A 17,249-nucleotide genomic window follows, 5' to 3' on the forward strand; every position below is an offset into this window, starting at 1 on the left:
TTGGCGTTTAATTTATTATTAAAATTAAAAAAAATATAAGAATCATACACACGTTATGGCTGCCTTGCTAACCTGTTGGTCATCAGGCACCTTCCGAATCAAGACTTCAGCAATGGTATGAGGCTGATCGGCATCGTAGTCCACCTCAGAGTGTCGAAGGATGGTCATGTCAGCCCCAACTCTACAAATCCCAAACACAATGTCACGTATTTACTTGTTTATTCATCAACATGTACTATTTGTTGGCAGCGGGGAAGCGTCTTTATGACTGGAATAGATCTTACTTCTCCGCCATCTTATGGAGGGTCGTCAGCGACGCCCTCATGTCATCCTCCGACAGTCCCACCAACATGCCGTTGTCCTCCACCCCAATCTGATAGACGGCTTCACCGCGACCCTCCTGGAGCCGCCATTTCATTTGCGTGACCAGGTGCTCCAAACGGCTTTGCGTGGGTTCCACTAGCTTCAGCTAAATTTAAAACATGTCATCAAAATTCTAAAATTAATCTTAATCAGGAAAAATTACTAATGGTGTTCCATAAATTCTTTTTTTAAGTTTTTCTCTTCTTTTTTTCGGTTGAATTTTGAATTTTAAAGAGTCGAAATTGAAGATAAACTATGTTTCAAAATTTAATTGTCATTATTTTCATGTTTTCTCCTCTTTTAAACCGTTAAATTAAGTGTAAATATCATTAATTATTAATAATAACATGGAGTTAAAGGTAAATTGAGCAAATTGGCTATTTCTGGCAATTTATCTAAGTGTGTATCAAACTGGTAGCCCTTCGCATTAATCAGTACCCAAGAAGTAGCTCTTGTTTTCAAAAAGGTTGGTGACCCCTGGCGTAGAGCTTTCAAATGAATCATAAATAACAGGTAATCTCTGAAGGTTGCAGATTTACTGCAATCTTGTAGACATTGTGAGCAAATCAGGTCAATGACCCTTAAATGTGTGTTGACTTCACAGCACACCATTTACTTATATGACCCACTCCAAGCAACCTTCCCTAGTCATGGTGCAAAAGAAAAATGCAAACAAAATAAAGGTCATTAAAAACATCCAAACACCGCTTTAAATTTTTTTTTGTAAAAACACCCATTTAAATCCGTTTAGAGTGCATGATGGGAAAAATGTAAAACACTTTCTCCACATTTATCCATGTTTGGCTCATTTTAGCTGCTGGATATTTCTTATTGATTACAAACCTTTAAAAAAGTCATAATGGAATTAAGCAAGCTAGGAGTCGAACTTTCACATACTTAATATCCAATTATATTAATATAATATGCACACACATACACGCACATTCATACCTATTAGGGCTGCGAATCTTTGGGTGTCCCACGATTCGATTCAATATTGATTCTTGCGGTCACGATTCGATTCTAAATCGATTTTTTCCGATTCAACGCGATTCTCGCTTCAAAAACGATATTTTCCCGATTCAAAAACGATTCTCTATTCATTCAATACATAGATTTCAGCAGGATCTACCCCAGTCTGCTGACATGCAAGCAGAGTAGTAGATTTTTGTAAAAATCTTTTAGAATTGTAAAGGACAATGTTTTATCAACTGATTGCAATAATGTACATTTGTTTGAACTATCAAATGAACCAAAAATATGACTTATTTTATCTTTGTGAAAACATTGGACACAGTGTGTTGTCAAGCTTATGAGATGCGATGCAAGTGTAAGCCACTGTGACACTATTGTTCATTTTTTTATTTTTATAAATGTCTGATGATAATGTCAATGAGGGATTTTTAATCACTGCTATGTTGAAATTGTTACTAATATTGATACTGTTGTTGATAATATTCATTTTTGTGTCACTACTTTTGGTTTGTTCTGTGTCGTGTATTGCTGTGTATTGTTTTGTTGGATTGATTAATTAAAAAAAAAAAAATTAAATTAAAAAAAATTAAATAAAAAAAATACATTTTTTAAAAATGAGAATCGATACTGAATCGCACAACGTGAGAATCGCGATTCGAATACGAATCGATTTTTTCCCACACCCCTAATACATATATACACATAAATTATATATTATATATTACATATATATATAAAAATAATTTAAAAAAAAATAAAATTAAAATAAATTTAAAAAAAAAATTAATTAAAAAAAAAAAATATATATATATATATATATATATATATATATATATATATATATATATATATATATATATATATATATATATATATGCAGCAAGTTCTGCCAGTTGGCACAGAAACAAACACAAATATAGTTGCACTTGTAATGATATAACGACATGCCAGCAAACCACAACACCCTCAAACATGTTGATTAAATAAACCAGTCAAAAGTTGTGTATGCTCTTACCTTATACTCTATATTACCCTCTTCAGCCTGCAATGAAAGAAAAAGAGTCAGACACGGACAATCAAACTGAAACTGAAAGAGTTGACTGTGCGGTGAAAAGGTAACTGAACTCACAGCAGCTTTTGCAAGTTTCCGAAATAAGAAATACATATGGAGGCACAATTTTAAGAACACATGTATGAGTGACTCTGCATTAACTATAATAAGCTAACTAGCTTAGTATTGGAGTTACAATGTATGCTATATTGCCAAAAATATTTGGCCACCCATCCAAATGATCAGAATAAAATGTCCTAATCACTTAGCCCGGCCACAGGTGTATACAATCAAGCACTTAAGCATGGAGACTGTTTCTACAAACATTTGTGCAAGAATGGGCCGCTTTCAGTGATTTCCAGCGTGGAACTGTCATACAAATCCAGTCGTGAAATTTCCTCGCTCCTAAATATTCCAAAGTCAACTGTCGGCTTTGTTATAAGAAAAGTGAAGAGTTTGGGAACAACAGCAACTCAGCCCCCAAGTGGTAGGCCACGTAAACTGACAAGAGAGAGGTCAACGGATGCTGAAGCGCATAGTGCAAAGACTTTCTGCACAGTCAGTTGCTACAGAGCTTCATACTTCAACTGACCTTCCAATTAGCCCACGTGCAGTACGCAGAGAGCTTCATGGAATGGGTTTCCATGGCCGTGCATCTGCATCTAAGCCATACATGACCAAGAACAATGCAAAGCGTTGGATGCAGTGGTGTGAAGCACGTCGCCACTGGACTCTAGAGCACTGCAGACGCGTTCTCTGGACTGATGAATCAGGCTTTTCCAACTGGCAATCTGATGGACCAGTCTGGGTTTGGAGGTTGCCAGGAGAACGCTACATTTCGGACTGCATTGTGCCGAGTGTGAAATTTGGTGGAGGAGGAATTATGGCGTGGGGTTGTTTTTCAGGAGTTGGGCTTGGCCCCTTAGTTCCAGTGAAAGGAACTTTGAATGTTCCAGGATACCAAAACATTTTGGACAATTCCATGCTCCCAACCTTGTGGGAACAGTTTGGAGCGGGGCCCCTTCCTCTTCCAACATGACAAGCAAGGTCCATAAAGACATGGATGACAGTCTGGTGTGGATGAACTTGACTGGCCTGCACAGAGTCCTGACCTGAACCCGATAGAAACACCTTCGGGATGAATCAGAACGGAGACTAAGAGCCAGGCCTTCTCCAACAACATCAGCGTGTGACCTCACCAATGCGCTTTTGGAAGAATGGTGGAAAATTCCTATAAACACACTCCGAAACCTTGTGGACAGCCTTTCTCAGAAGAGTTGAAGCTGTAATAGCTGCAAAAGGTGGACCCACATCATATTGAACCCTATGGGTTAGGAATGGGATGGCACTTCAAGTTCATATGTGAGTCAAGGCAGGTGGCCACATACTATTGGCAATATAGTGTATGTTTACTTTGTCGGGTAAATGACGGTCAAGCCAAATAATGCAACACTTCGTTATTGTGTGGTAACATACAAAATAACTAGAGATGTCCGATAATATCGGTCTGCCGATATTATCGGCCGATAAATGGGTTAAAATGTAATATCGGAAATTATCGGTATCGTTTTTTTTATTATCAGTATCGTTTTTGTTTTTTTTTATTAAATCCACATAAAAAAACACAAGATACACTTACAATTAGTGCACCAACCCAAAAAACCTCCCTACCCCATTTACACTCATTCACACAAAAGGGTTGTTTCTTTCTGTTATTAATATTCTGGTTCCTACATTATATATCAATATATATCAATACAGTCTGCAAGGGATACAGTCCGTAAGCACACATGATTGTGCGTGCTGCTGGTCCACTAATAATACTAACCTTTAACAGTTAATTTTTTACAAATGTTCATTAATTACTAGTTTCTATGCAACTGTTATTATATTGTTTTACTTTCTTTTTTATTCAAGAAAATGTTTTTAATGTATTTATCTTATTTTATTTGATTAATTTTTTTAAAAAGTACCTTATCTTCACCATACCTGGTTGTCCAAATTAGGCATAATAATGTGTTAATTCCACGACTGTATATATCGGTTGATATCGGTATCGGTAATTAAAGAGTTGGACAATATCGGCATATCGGATATCGGCAAAAAGCCATTATCGGACATCCCTAAAAATAACGCATCTAAACAAGTTTATTAGCACAGATAAAGACACCCCCCCCCCTGTTGAAATATTTACAAACACAGCTGCTACTATCAAGAGATCAGTTACATGTTTAAATGTATTTAAACTAGGGATGTCCGATAATGTTTTTTTTTGCCGATATCCGATATTGTCCACCTCTTAATTACCGATACCGATATATACAGTCGTGGGATTAACACATTATTATGCCTAATTTGGACAACCAGGTATGGTGAAGATAAGGTCCTTTTTAAAAAAATGTATAAAATGAAATAAGATAAATAAATTAAAAACATTTTCTTGAATAGTAATAATAGAAAGTAAAACAATGTTAAAAAGCAGTTACATAGAAACTAGTAATTAATAAAAATGAGTCAAATTAACTGTTAAAGGTTAGTACTATTAGTGGAGCAGCAGCACGCACAATCATGTGTGCTTACGGACTGTATCCCTTGCAGACTGTATTGATATATATTGATATATAATGTAGGAACCAGAATATTAATAACAGAAAGTAACAACCCTTTTGTGTGATTGAGTGTAAATGCCCAGCTTCTCAGGCAAATCATATAGCAGATGTAGATGCCCATATCGGCTGTTCAGATTTACTTTACAAAAGAGAAGTGTAGGATACTTCTCTTGTTGCCTTATTTGTATTTTGACTTTATTAAATGTATTTATATTATCATTTGGTGCAGCCGGGCCGGAGCAGGAGGGGATAGAAAGAGAAAAAAAGGAAGACAGAGGGGGGAATTGTGGGGACAAGAGGGGGATTAGACAGAGAGACAAAAACAACAACAACAACAGAGCAACATCAGCAAATACGACATGTACAAATATGATGGTAAAAGTAATAGCAAATAAGCAGTTGGTGAAAATAAAAAATAGTACAGAAATGACAGTGAGCATTATTACACTAAAAATGGAGCAATATGAATACCAATAGAAATAGTGCTATTGATAATAAACAATACCAATACTTTACCTTTATTATCAACAATACAATTGTTCAAATGCAACAATACATATACGTAATGATAACTTGAGATACGAAAGAATGCAGAAAAATGGAGGGGAAGAAAGAGAAGCAACCTACATTAACCTTGTAGATTGTTATAGTAACAATAGGTTAAGCTTTGTCAGTGTGCCATGTGTTATACCCAGTTTACCCTAGGGCAACAACGTTAGATATGTGCAGTATATGTATATGTGCAGTATGTGTATATGTGTGCTTGTACAGTGAATGTATATGTACAATATTACATTTTAAAGCATTTATCGACTGATATTATCGGACATCTCTAATTTAAACAATTATAAGGGGATTCCAGCTATAAATTGAAAAAAATATAATGTTATTAAAAGGAACCCTTATTTTTTTTATTTTGTTTTTACTTTCGCTTTGCAACAAGCTACGTGGCAGGACACGGATATAGCTATTGTTTGGTTAGCAAACAAAGAGTGGGACACAATATGCTAGCACTTTAAACTTAGTAATACACAATGTATATTATATATAACACACTTTAGCTGCTATCTTCATTTATATAAGTCGTGTATTGTTTATAGGCTACTTGTTGTGCAGTAACTATAGCATCCATGATGCTATTGTCGCCGGTGCTAATATGGCGAGCTTACCTCCGGAGGTAGATACGGGGCGTTATGGCTTGGTTTAAAGCTCGGTTTGAAGTGTCGACCATTGGATTTCTTTTTCTTCTTCGCCGAAGCCCTTCTGGGGACAAATCCGCAAGCATTCCCGGACTTTACTTCACTTTGAGAGTCACAGTCGTGTCCATTTTCTGAGGCAAAAAAGTCCGAGACCAGTGCATCCATAAGCTATTTGCGTGGACCGGAGACGGCGGGTGGATGCGTCCAAGAAGCGGGTTACAAAATGCAGTTTAAATATATAACTATGTGTGTGTGTGTGTGGTTCTAAACCCCCCACCCGACCCCTACCAAGTACACACACCCTGCGAAGTCTCCAAAATAACAACAATACTGGAAGGGTGGTTTTGAGTTCGAGGACTACATACGTCACACTGTGAGACGTCATCACATGCGAGTTGTTTATTACAAACGAGCAAGACGAGAGGGCGGTTCACTGTGTCGAAGTCGCCTGGCGAGCGGTAAGCACCGCCCGCCTGAGATGCTCTGGCTTCCAACAGCACGCACGCACGCAGAGCCTTGCGTCAGCCGACGCGGAAGTCAATGTTTGTCAACAAGACTGACGAAAGTTTGCATTTATACGGTGAAATCGTGTCGGTGCAATTTTGAAATGATATTGCAGCATTTTTGAGTGACATTTCTGAGCTGAATAATGCAGCTATTTTCACTAGTTCAAGTATATCTGAGTAAAGCTTATTGCAATGATGTCTATCAATTTTCTACCAGTCAAATACCATTTTTGACAATTTCATCATCATCATCATCATCCAACAAGTATGGCTCAAATAATAATATTCGAGTTTATCATATATATATATATATATATATATATATATATATATATATATATATATATATATATATATATATATATATATATATATATATATATATATATAAAAATGATAAATAAATTTGTATATTATTATATTTATATATATATATATGTATATATATTGATATATATATATATATATATATATATATATATATATATTTATATATATATATATATATATATATATATATATATATATATATATATATATATATATATATATATATATATATATATATATATATATATATTGATATATATTGATATATATTGATATATATTGATATATTTTTATTTCAAATATACATAAAAACAAGAGCAAGCTTTATCCAATACAGTGCTATAGCCTTAACAGCCATTATAACAAAATTGACTTTATTTTTATTTATTTATTTATTTTATTTGAAAAGGAGTGAAATGGATATATAATATCCATCAATTTTCTACCAGTCAAATACAATTTTTGACAATGTCATCATCATCATCCAAAAAGTATGGCTCAAAAAATAATATTCGAGTTTATCATATATATATATATATATATATATATATATATATATATATATATATATATATATATATATATATATATATATATATATATATATATATATATATATATATATATATATATATATATATTTATATATATATATACATATATATATATATATATATATATATATATATACATATATATATATATATATATATATACATATATATATATATATATATATATATATATATATATATATATATATATATATATATATATATATATATATATATATATATATATATATATATATATATATATATAAATCAATCAATCAATGTTTATTTATACAGCCCTAAATCACAAATGTCTCAAAGGGCTGCACAAGCCACAACGACATCTTCGGTACAGAGCCCACATAGGGGCAAGGAAAAACTCACCCCAGTGGGACGTCGATGTGAATGACTATGAGAAACCTTGGAGAGGACCGCATATGTGGGTAACCCCATATATATATATATATATATGTGTATATGCATATATATATATATATATATATATATATATATATATATATATATATATATATATATATATATATATATATATATATATATATATATATATATATAATATAATATAATAATAATAATATTCGAGTTTATCATATATATATATATATATATATATATATATATATATATATATATATATATATATATATATATATATATATATATATGATAAACTCGAATATTATTATTATTATATTATATTATATATATATATATATATATATATATATATATATATATATATATATATATATATATATATATATATATATATATATATATATATATATATATATATAATAAACTCGAATATTATTATTAAAAAAAACACCCATTCAAATCCACTCTTATAGATGTTTTTCTTTTTAATAATAATAGATTTTATTTGTAAAAAGCACTTTACATTGAGTAAACAAACTCAAAGTGCTACAGTGTATTAAAAAAAATAAAAATAAAAAGATAATAAAAATAAATTAAAATAAGAACTAGTACAGCCTAATAGCTAGAACTAGTATGCATACATTTTAAAAAAAAAAGTGTTTGTTTTTTTTTAAAAAGAAGGGTTTTTTTAAACCTTTTTTAAAAGCATCTACAGTCTGTGGTGCCCTCAGGTGGTCAGGGAGAGCGTTCCGCAGACTGGGAGCGGCGGATTCTTATTGATTACAAACCTTTAAAAAAGTCATAATGGAAGTAAGCAAAGTAGGAGTCGAACTTTTACATACTTAATATCCAATTATAATAATATAATATGTACAAACACACATGCACATCCTGACAATAAAATTGCATTTGTGTACAAATATTTGGGTCTTTTCTTAAGCTAAGTTCAATCCAATGAATCATGATTAATCCAAATTCCTAAACTTGATTATTCTGATCAAACCAATTATTAATCATTTGACAGCCCTTCTATAAATGTTTCATTTTAAGAGTGCATTGGCAAGGATATTGGGAATTTTCTTCATTTTTGGCAGTTTTACTGAGTTTCTACACATTGTAATGGATGTATGCAGCATTTTACTAAAGTTAGAGACTATGCATACATCTAAAAAAAGGTTGTTTTTTTTTCAAAGAAGGGTTTTTAAGCCTTTTTTTAAAGCATCCACAGTTTGTGGTGCCCTCAAGTGGTCAGGGACAGCGTTCCACAGACTGGGAGCGGCGGATTCTTATTGATTACAAACCTTTAAAAAAGTCATAATGGAAGTAAGCAAAGTAGGAGTCGAACTTTCACATACTTAATATACAATTATAATATTATAATATGTACACACACACAAACACACATGCACATCCTGACAATAAAATTGCATTTGTGTACAAATATGTGGGTCTTTTCTTAAGCTAAGTTCAATCCAATGAATCATGATTAATCCAAATTCCTAAACTTGATTATTCTGATCAAACCAATTATTAATCATTTGACAGCCCTTCTATAAATGTTTCATTTTAAGAGTGCATTGGCAAGGATATTGGGAATTTTCTTCATTTTTGGCAGTTTTACTGAGTTTCTACACATTGTAATGGATGTATGCAGCATTTTACTAAAGTTAGAGACTATGCATACATCTAAAAAAAGGTTGGGTTTTTTTTCAAAGAAGGGTTTTTAAGCCTTTTTTAAAAGCATCCACAGTTTGTGGTGCCCTCAAGTGGTCAGGGACAGCGTTCCACAGACTGGGAGCGGCGGATTCTTATTGATTACAAACCTTTAAAAAAGTCATAATGGAAGTAAGCAAAGAAGGAGTCGAACTTTCACATACTTAATATACAATTATAATATTATAATATGTACACACACACAAACACACATGCACATCCTGACAATAAAATTGCATTTGTGTACAAATATTTGGGTCTTTTCTAAAGCTAAGTTCAATCCAATGAATCATGATTAATCCAAATTCCTAAACTTGATTATTCTGATCAAACCAATTATTAATCATTTGACAGCCCTTATATAAATGTTTCATTTTAAGAGTGCATTGGCAAGGATATTGGTAATTTTCTTCATTTTTGGCAGTTTTACTGAGTTTCTACACATTGTAATGGATGTATGCAGCATTTTACTAAAGTTAGAGACTATGCATACATCTAAAAAAAGGTTGGGTTTTTTTCAAAGAAGGGTTTTTAAGCCTTTTTTAAAAGCATCCACAGTTTGTGGTGCCCTCAAGTGGTCAGGGACAGCGTTCCACAGACTGGGAGCGGCGGATTCTTATTGATTACAAACCTTTAAAAAAGTCATAATGGAAGTAAGCAAAGTAGGAGTCGAACTTTCACATACTTAATATACGATTATAATAATATAATATGTACACACACACAAACACACATGCACATCCTGACAATAAAATTGCATTTGTGTACAAATATGTGGGTCTTTTCTTAAGCTAAGTTCAATCTAATTAATCATGATTATTCCAAATTCCGAAACGTGATTAGTCTGATCAAACCAATTATTAATCATTTGACAGCCCTTATATAAATGTTTCATTTTAAGAGTGCATTGGCAAGGATATTGGGAATTTTCTTCATTTTTGGCAGTTTTACTGAGTTTCTACACATTGTAATGGATGTATGCAGCATTTTACTAAAGTTAGAGACTATGCATACATCTAAAAAAAGGTTGGTTTTTTTTTTCAAAGAAGGGTTTTTAAGCCTTTTTTAAAAGCATCCACAGTTTGTGGTGCCCTCAAGTGGTCAGGGACAGCGTTCCACAGACTGGGAGCGGCAAATTCTTATTGATTACAAACCTTTAAAAAAGTCATAATGGAAGTAAGCAAAGTAGGAGTCGAACTCTCACATACTTAATATACAATTATAATAATATAATATGTACACACACACAAACACACATGCACATCCTGACAATAAAATTGCATTTGTGTACAAATATGTGGGTCTTTTCTTAAGCTAAGTTCAATCTAATTAATCATGATTATTCCAAATTCCTAAACGTGATTAGTCTGATTAAAACAATTATTAATCATTTGACAGCCCTTACATAAATGTTTCATTTTAAGAGTGCATTGGCAAGGATATTGGTAATTTTCTTCATTTTTGGCAGTTTTACCGAGTTTCTACACATTGTAATGGATGTATGCAGCATTTTACTAAAGTTAGAGACTATGCATACATCTAAAAAAAGGTTGTTTTTTTTTTTCAAAGAAGGGTTTTTAAACCTTTTTTAAAAGCATCCACAGTTTGTGGTGCCCTCAAGTGGTCAGGGACAGCGTTCCACAGACTGGGAGCGGCGGATTGTTATTGATTACAAACCTTTAAAAAAGTCATAATGGAAGTAAGCAAAGTAGGAGTCGAACTTTTACATACTTAATATACAATTATAATTAGGGATGGCTTTTTGCCGATATCCGATATTACGATATTGCCCAACTCTTTAATTACCGATACCGATATCAACCGATACCGATATCAACCGATATATGCAGTCGTGGAATTAACACATTATTATGCCTAATTTGGACAACCAGGTATGGTGAAGATAAGGTACTTTTTAAAAAAATAAGAAAATAAGATAACTAAATTAAAAACATTTTCTTGAATAAAAAAGAAAGTAAAACAATATAAAAACAGTTACATAGAAACTAGTAATTAATGAAAATGAGTAAAATTAAGTGTTAAAGGTTAGTACTATTAGTGGACCAGCAGCACGCACAATCATGTGTGCTTACGGACTGTATCCCTTGCAGACTGTATTGATATATATTGATATATAATGTAGGAACCAGAATATTAATAACAGAAAGAAACAACCCTTTTGTGTGAATGGGGGAGGGAGTTTTTTTGGGTTGGTGCACTAATTGTAAGTGTATCTTGTGTTTTTTATGTTGATTTAATTAAAAAAAAACAAACAAAAAAAAAAACGATACAGATAATTAAAAAAACGATACCGATAATTTCCGATATTACATTTTAACGCATATATCCCTGCCGTCTATTTTTAATAATATAATATGCACACACACAAACACACATGCACATCCTGACAATAAAATTGCATTTGTGTACAAATATGTGGGTCTTTTCTTAAGCTAAGTTCAATCTAATTAATCATGATTATTCCAAATTCCTAAACGTGATTAGTCTGATTAAAACAATTATTAATCATTTGACAGCCTTTAAATAAATGTTTTATTTTAAGAGTGCCTTGGCAAGGATATTTGGAATTTTCTGCATTTTTGGCAGTTTTACCGAGTTTCTTTGATTGATTGATTGATTGATTGGTTGAAACTAATATTAGTAGATTGCACAGTACAGTACATATTCCGTACAATTGACCACTAAATGGTCAATTGTACGGAATATGTACAACTTTTTCAACTTGTTTAAGTCTCACGTTAATCAATTCATGGTAATAGATGTTGTAATAGATGTATGCAGCGTTTTCCTAAAGCAAGAGACTCATTTTCTACATAAACCGTGCAAGTAAACATGTTGTTTTTAAGAATAGTTGGCCCAACTCCCTCTGGCAGTTAACAAGCGTGTGACCGTTTTGAACACCAACCCTGATTGGACGGCCTCCGCCTGTGACGCAAAGGCACCACCCATTTGTTTTCCCCTCGTCTGGAGGGAAGTTTTCTCTCGAATCCTTTTAATAGTTCCACTTCTGCAACATTTTTTGGAGGGGGGAAAAAAAAAATGCTGCGCCCGCTCGTGATTCTGCTTTGCCTGGGGACGCTCCGCCACACCTCGGAGGCCGTGGAGGCGGAAAAGCTGGCGGATAAAAAGACGTGCGGCGACGAAGAGTGCTCGTGTGAGTAAGAAGTAACTCGGGTGAGAACGACGCTTAAGGCGTCACATGTTTGCGTGGTTCCTTCTTTCAGATGTGCTCTCCATGGCCACAGTTTTGGATGACTTCATAGGTCCGGACTGCAGATTCATCAACCTCAAGAAGGAGCAGAAGGTTTATGTGTATTCTAAACTGGTACCAGAGGAGGGCGGTGGCGTCTTCTGGTCTGGCAGTGTAGGTCCAAAACACTAAGAAATGAGACCGCATTGAAATATAATACAAACCCCGTTTCCATATGAGTTGGGAAATTGTGTTAGATGTCAATATAAACGGAATACAATGATTTGCAAATCCTTTTCAACCCAGTTGAATATGCTACAACGACAACATATTTGACGTTCAAACTGATAAACATTTATTGTTTGTGCAAATAATCATTAACTTTAGAATTTGATGCCAGCAACACGTGACAAAGGAGTTGGGAAAGGTGGCAATAAATACTGATAAAGTTGAGGAATGCTCATCAAACACTTATTTGGAACATCCCACAGGTGTGCAGGCTAATTGGGAACAGGTGGGTGCAGGGCCGGCCCGTGGCATAGGCCGTATAGGCAAATGCTAAGGGCGCCGTCCACCAGGGGGCGCCACGCCAGTGCCACAAATATTGGAGAAAAAAAAAGAAAGAAAAAAAAAGTTGGTACTATTATTTCTAAATACAAAAAAATAATCCCACGTTAATTAAAATGCAAAGTAAAGCCTATTTAATAGAAACATTATTTGTTACCACGGTGCGCCCCCTCCCTTCCCGTATCATGACTTTTTTTGGACGTCACCACATCAAAAAATCAACACAAGATGTCAAAACGGCCAAAACTGTCAGGTGCCCAGGGAAGAGAAAAGAGAAAAGAAGAAGAGGAGGAGAAACGAGAAAAAGACAGAGGTAGCAGGTAGGTAACGTTAGCCTACATGAAATTATTTGTCTGTTACAGAATGGGATAGTAACCTGGCTTTTTAGCATTAAGCTAATGTTAGTTGGGAGAGTGGCTAATGTTAGTTGGGAGAGTGGCCGTGCCAGCAATCTGAGGGTTACTGGTTCAATCCCCACCTTCTACCATCCTAGTCACGTCCGTTGTGTCCTTGGGCAAGACACTTCACCCTTGCTCCTGATGGGTCCTGGTTAGCGCCTTGCATGGCAGCTCCCGCCATCAGTGTGTGAATGTGTGTGTGAATGGGTGAATGTGGAAATACTGTCAAAGCGCTTTGGGCTCCTTAAAAAGGGGTAGAAAAGCGCTATACAAGTACAACCATTTATTTATTTATTTATTTACATGATTCGGCAATTGCTAATCAATAAATAGCTAGTTCTGTTTTAACGTCGGGTTAATATTGTGGAGGGGGCTAAATTGTTATGGAAAATAATAATGTAACGTTAGGTACTTACAGTACTCCCACCTTACATTCCTCAGGGACATTTGTATTAGATCTTTTAAGCAGGTGTTTTTTGTTTACATTGTTATTGCCTTCTGGTTAGATAATGTTTGCCCTGCAGGTAATAGTCACTTTTCCACCCCTTTATATATTAGGTATAGTTGTAAGCCTAGTTGTTAAAGTGCACATCATTAATGTTAATTAAGCAATATCACATGAGAGGGAATGCTGTTTTTTTAATTTGAGCACTGCTGTGATTCGGTTAAAGATAATCATAACATAACATTCTCATATAATATGTTAATTTGCTTTCTTTAAGTAAAAAAAAAGGTCAAAGACAAAGCTATTCGGTTTCTTGTGAGTATATACACTTCACTGTCGATGTGGGGGGGCGCCACCTAAAATCTTGCCTAGGGCGCCAGATTGGTTAGGGCCAGGCCTGGGTGGGTGCCATGATTGGGTAAAAAAACAGCTTCCCAAAAAATGCTCAGTCTTTCACAAGAAAGGATGGGGCGAGGTACACCACTTTGTCCACAACTGCGTGAGCAAATAGTCAAACAGTTTGAGAACAACGTTTCTCAAAGTGCAATTGCAAGAAATTTAGGGATTTCAACATCTACGCTCCATAATATCATCAAAAGGTTCAGAGGATCTGGAGAAATCACTGCACGTAAGCAGCATGGCCGGAAACCAACATTGAATGACCATGACCTTCCATCCCTGTATCAAAAAGCGACATCGGTGTGTAAAGGATATCACCACATGGGCTCAGGAACACTTCAGAAAACCACTGTCACTAAATACAGTTGGTCGCTACATCTGTAAGTGCAAGTTAAAGCTCTACTATGCAAAGCGAAAGCCATTTATCAACAACACCCAGAAACGCCGCCGGCTTCTCTGGGCCCGAGCTCATCTAAGATGGACTCATGCAAAGTGGAAAAGTGTTCTGTGGTTTGACGAGTCGAAATTTTAAATTGTTTTTGGGAAATATTCCACATCGTGTCATCCGGACCAAAGGGGATGCGAACCATCCAGACTGTTATCGACGCAAAGTTGAAAAGCCAGCAGCTGTGATGGTATGGTGGTGCATTAGTGCCCAAGGCATGGGTAACTTACACATCTGTGAAGGCACCATTAATGCTGAAAGGTACATACAGGTTTTGGAGCAACATATGCTGCCATCTAAGCGCTGTCTTTTTCATGGACGCCCCTGCTTATTTCAGCAAGACAATGCCAAGCCACATTCAGCACGTGTTACAACAGCGTGGCTTCGTAAAAAAAAGAGTGCGGGTACTTTCCCGGCCCGCCTGCAGTCCAGACCTGTCTCCCATAGAAAATGTGTGGCGCATTATGAAGCGTAAAATACGACAACGGAGACCCCGGACTGTTGAACGACTGAAGATGTACATAAAACAAGAATGGGAAAAAAATTCCACTTTCAAAGCTTCAACAATTAGTTTCCTCAGGTACCAATCGTTTACTGAGTGTTGTTAAAAGGAAAGGCCATGTAACACAGTGGTGAACATGCCATTTCCCAACTACTTTGGCACGTGCTGCAGCCATGAAATTCTAAGTTAATTATTATTTGAGTTTGAACATCTTAATATCTTGTCTTTGTAGTGCATTTAATTGAATATGGCTTGAAAAGGATTAGCAAATCATTGTATTCCGTTTATATTTACATCCAACACAATTTCCCAACTCATACAGGAAACGGGGTTTGTACAAGCCTTTGAGTTGTGGTCACTGTTGTAGGTGTACGGCGATTGCTACGTGGACCAGATGGGCATCATCGGATACTTCCCTGCTACCTTAGTGAAGGAGACGCAGAGGTTTAGAGAGGAAACAGTTGAGATTCCAACAACAGTGAGTACATTAACTTGGCCTTGGATGCATATTTCATATCCACTGAGCTTTATAAATGTGTTTCTTTCACTCCAGAACGCAGATTTCTCCTGTGCTTAAATAAGGCGGACACGGACGGATGCTTCCTCTGTGCTCGTTCCAGCAATCTGGGCGACAGAATTTGAATCCACGGTTGTTATCCGCAGGAGAAGTGCTGCAACCAAACTGCGGCGGCCTTTCATTTATTTGTCACGCCAATTCACATCAGTTTTAATGATAACGGGTTAGTTTTACGGATGTCCTAACCAACATTTTTGGCCTTGGACTTAGACAAACTTTATTGATCTCTCTCGTTTGAGTCACACATTAAGAGTGTTACTAAAACGGCCTTCTTTCATCTCCGTAATATCGCTAAAATTCGTCCCATTTTGTCCACAAGCGACGCTGAGATCATTATCCATGCGTCCGTTACATCTCGTCTCGATTACTGTAACGTTTTATTTTCGGGTCTCCCTATGTCTAGCATTAAAAGATTACAGTTGGTACAAAATGCGGCTGCTAGACTTTTGACAAAAACAAGAAAGTTTGATCATATTACGCCTATACTGGCTCACCTGCACTGGCTTCCTGTGCACTTAAGATGCGACTTTAAGGTTTTACTACTTACGTATAAAATACTACACGGTCAAGCTCCTGCCTATCTTGCCGATTGTATTGTACCATATGTCCCGACAAGAAATCTGCGTTCAAAGAACTCCGGCTTATTAGTGATTCCCAGAGCCCAAAAAAAGTCTGCGGGCTATAGAGCGTTTTCTATTCGGGCTCCAATACTATGGAATGCCCTCCCGGTAAAAGTTAGAGATGCTACCTCAGTAGAAGCATTTAAGTCCCATCTTAAAACTCATTTGTATAATCTAGCCTTTAAATAGACTCCCTGTTTAGACCAGTTGATCTGCCGTTTCTTTTCTTTTCTTTTCTACTCTGCTCCAAACCCGGGGTGGACCGCTAGCCTGTTCACCAGATGGGGACATCTCTACGCTGCTGACCCGTCTCCACTCGGGATGGTTCCTGCTTGCCCCACTATGGACTGGACTTTTGCTGATGTGTTAGACTTTCACAATATTAT

General features: G+C 35.3%; 2 protein-coding genes across 2 annotated transcripts in view; one reads left to right on the forward strand and one right to left on the reverse strand.

Annotated features, from left to right (window-relative positions):
* The window catches only part of LOC133656732 (GTP-binding protein 2-like), a 76,314-nt gene extending 69,827 nt beyond the window's left edge, over positions 1–6,487 (reverse strand). Inside the window, exons 1-4 of the mRNA XM_062057564.1 lie at positions 6,168–6,487; positions 2,354–2,380; positions 285–469; positions 73–181 (exon numbers count right to left, since the gene is read on the reverse strand). Coding sequence (XP_061913548.1) covers positions 73–181; positions 285–469; positions 2,354–2,380; positions 6,168–6,362 — 516 coding nt within the window. The 5' untranslated portion in view covers positions 6,363–6,487. The remainder of the gene's footprint in view (positions 1–72; positions 182–284; positions 470–2,353; positions 2,381–6,167) is intronic.
* Positions 6,488–12,670: 6,183 nt separating this feature from the next.
* LOC133656733 (otoraplin-like) lies at positions 12,671–16,540 on the forward strand. Its single transcript, XM_062057566.1, has 4 exons — positions 12,671–12,874; positions 12,945–13,084; positions 16,034–16,144; positions 16,220–16,540. The coding sequence occupies exons 1-4, from the start codon at positions 12,760–12,762 to the stop codon at positions 16,241–16,243; spliced, it is 390 nt and encodes a 129-aa protein (XP_061913550.1). The 5' UTR covers positions 12,671–12,759; the 3' UTR covers positions 16,244–16,540.
* Positions 16,541–17,249: the final 709 nt, after the last annotated feature.

The sequence above is a fragment of the Entelurus aequoreus genome, linkage group LG09 (genome assembly GCF_033978785.1).
Source record: "Entelurus aequoreus isolate RoL-2023_Sb linkage group LG09, RoL_Eaeq_v1.1, whole genome shotgun sequence".
NCBI classification, from domain to species: domain Eukaryota; kingdom Metazoa; phylum Chordata; class Actinopteri; order Syngnathiformes; family Syngnathidae; genus Entelurus; species Entelurus aequoreus.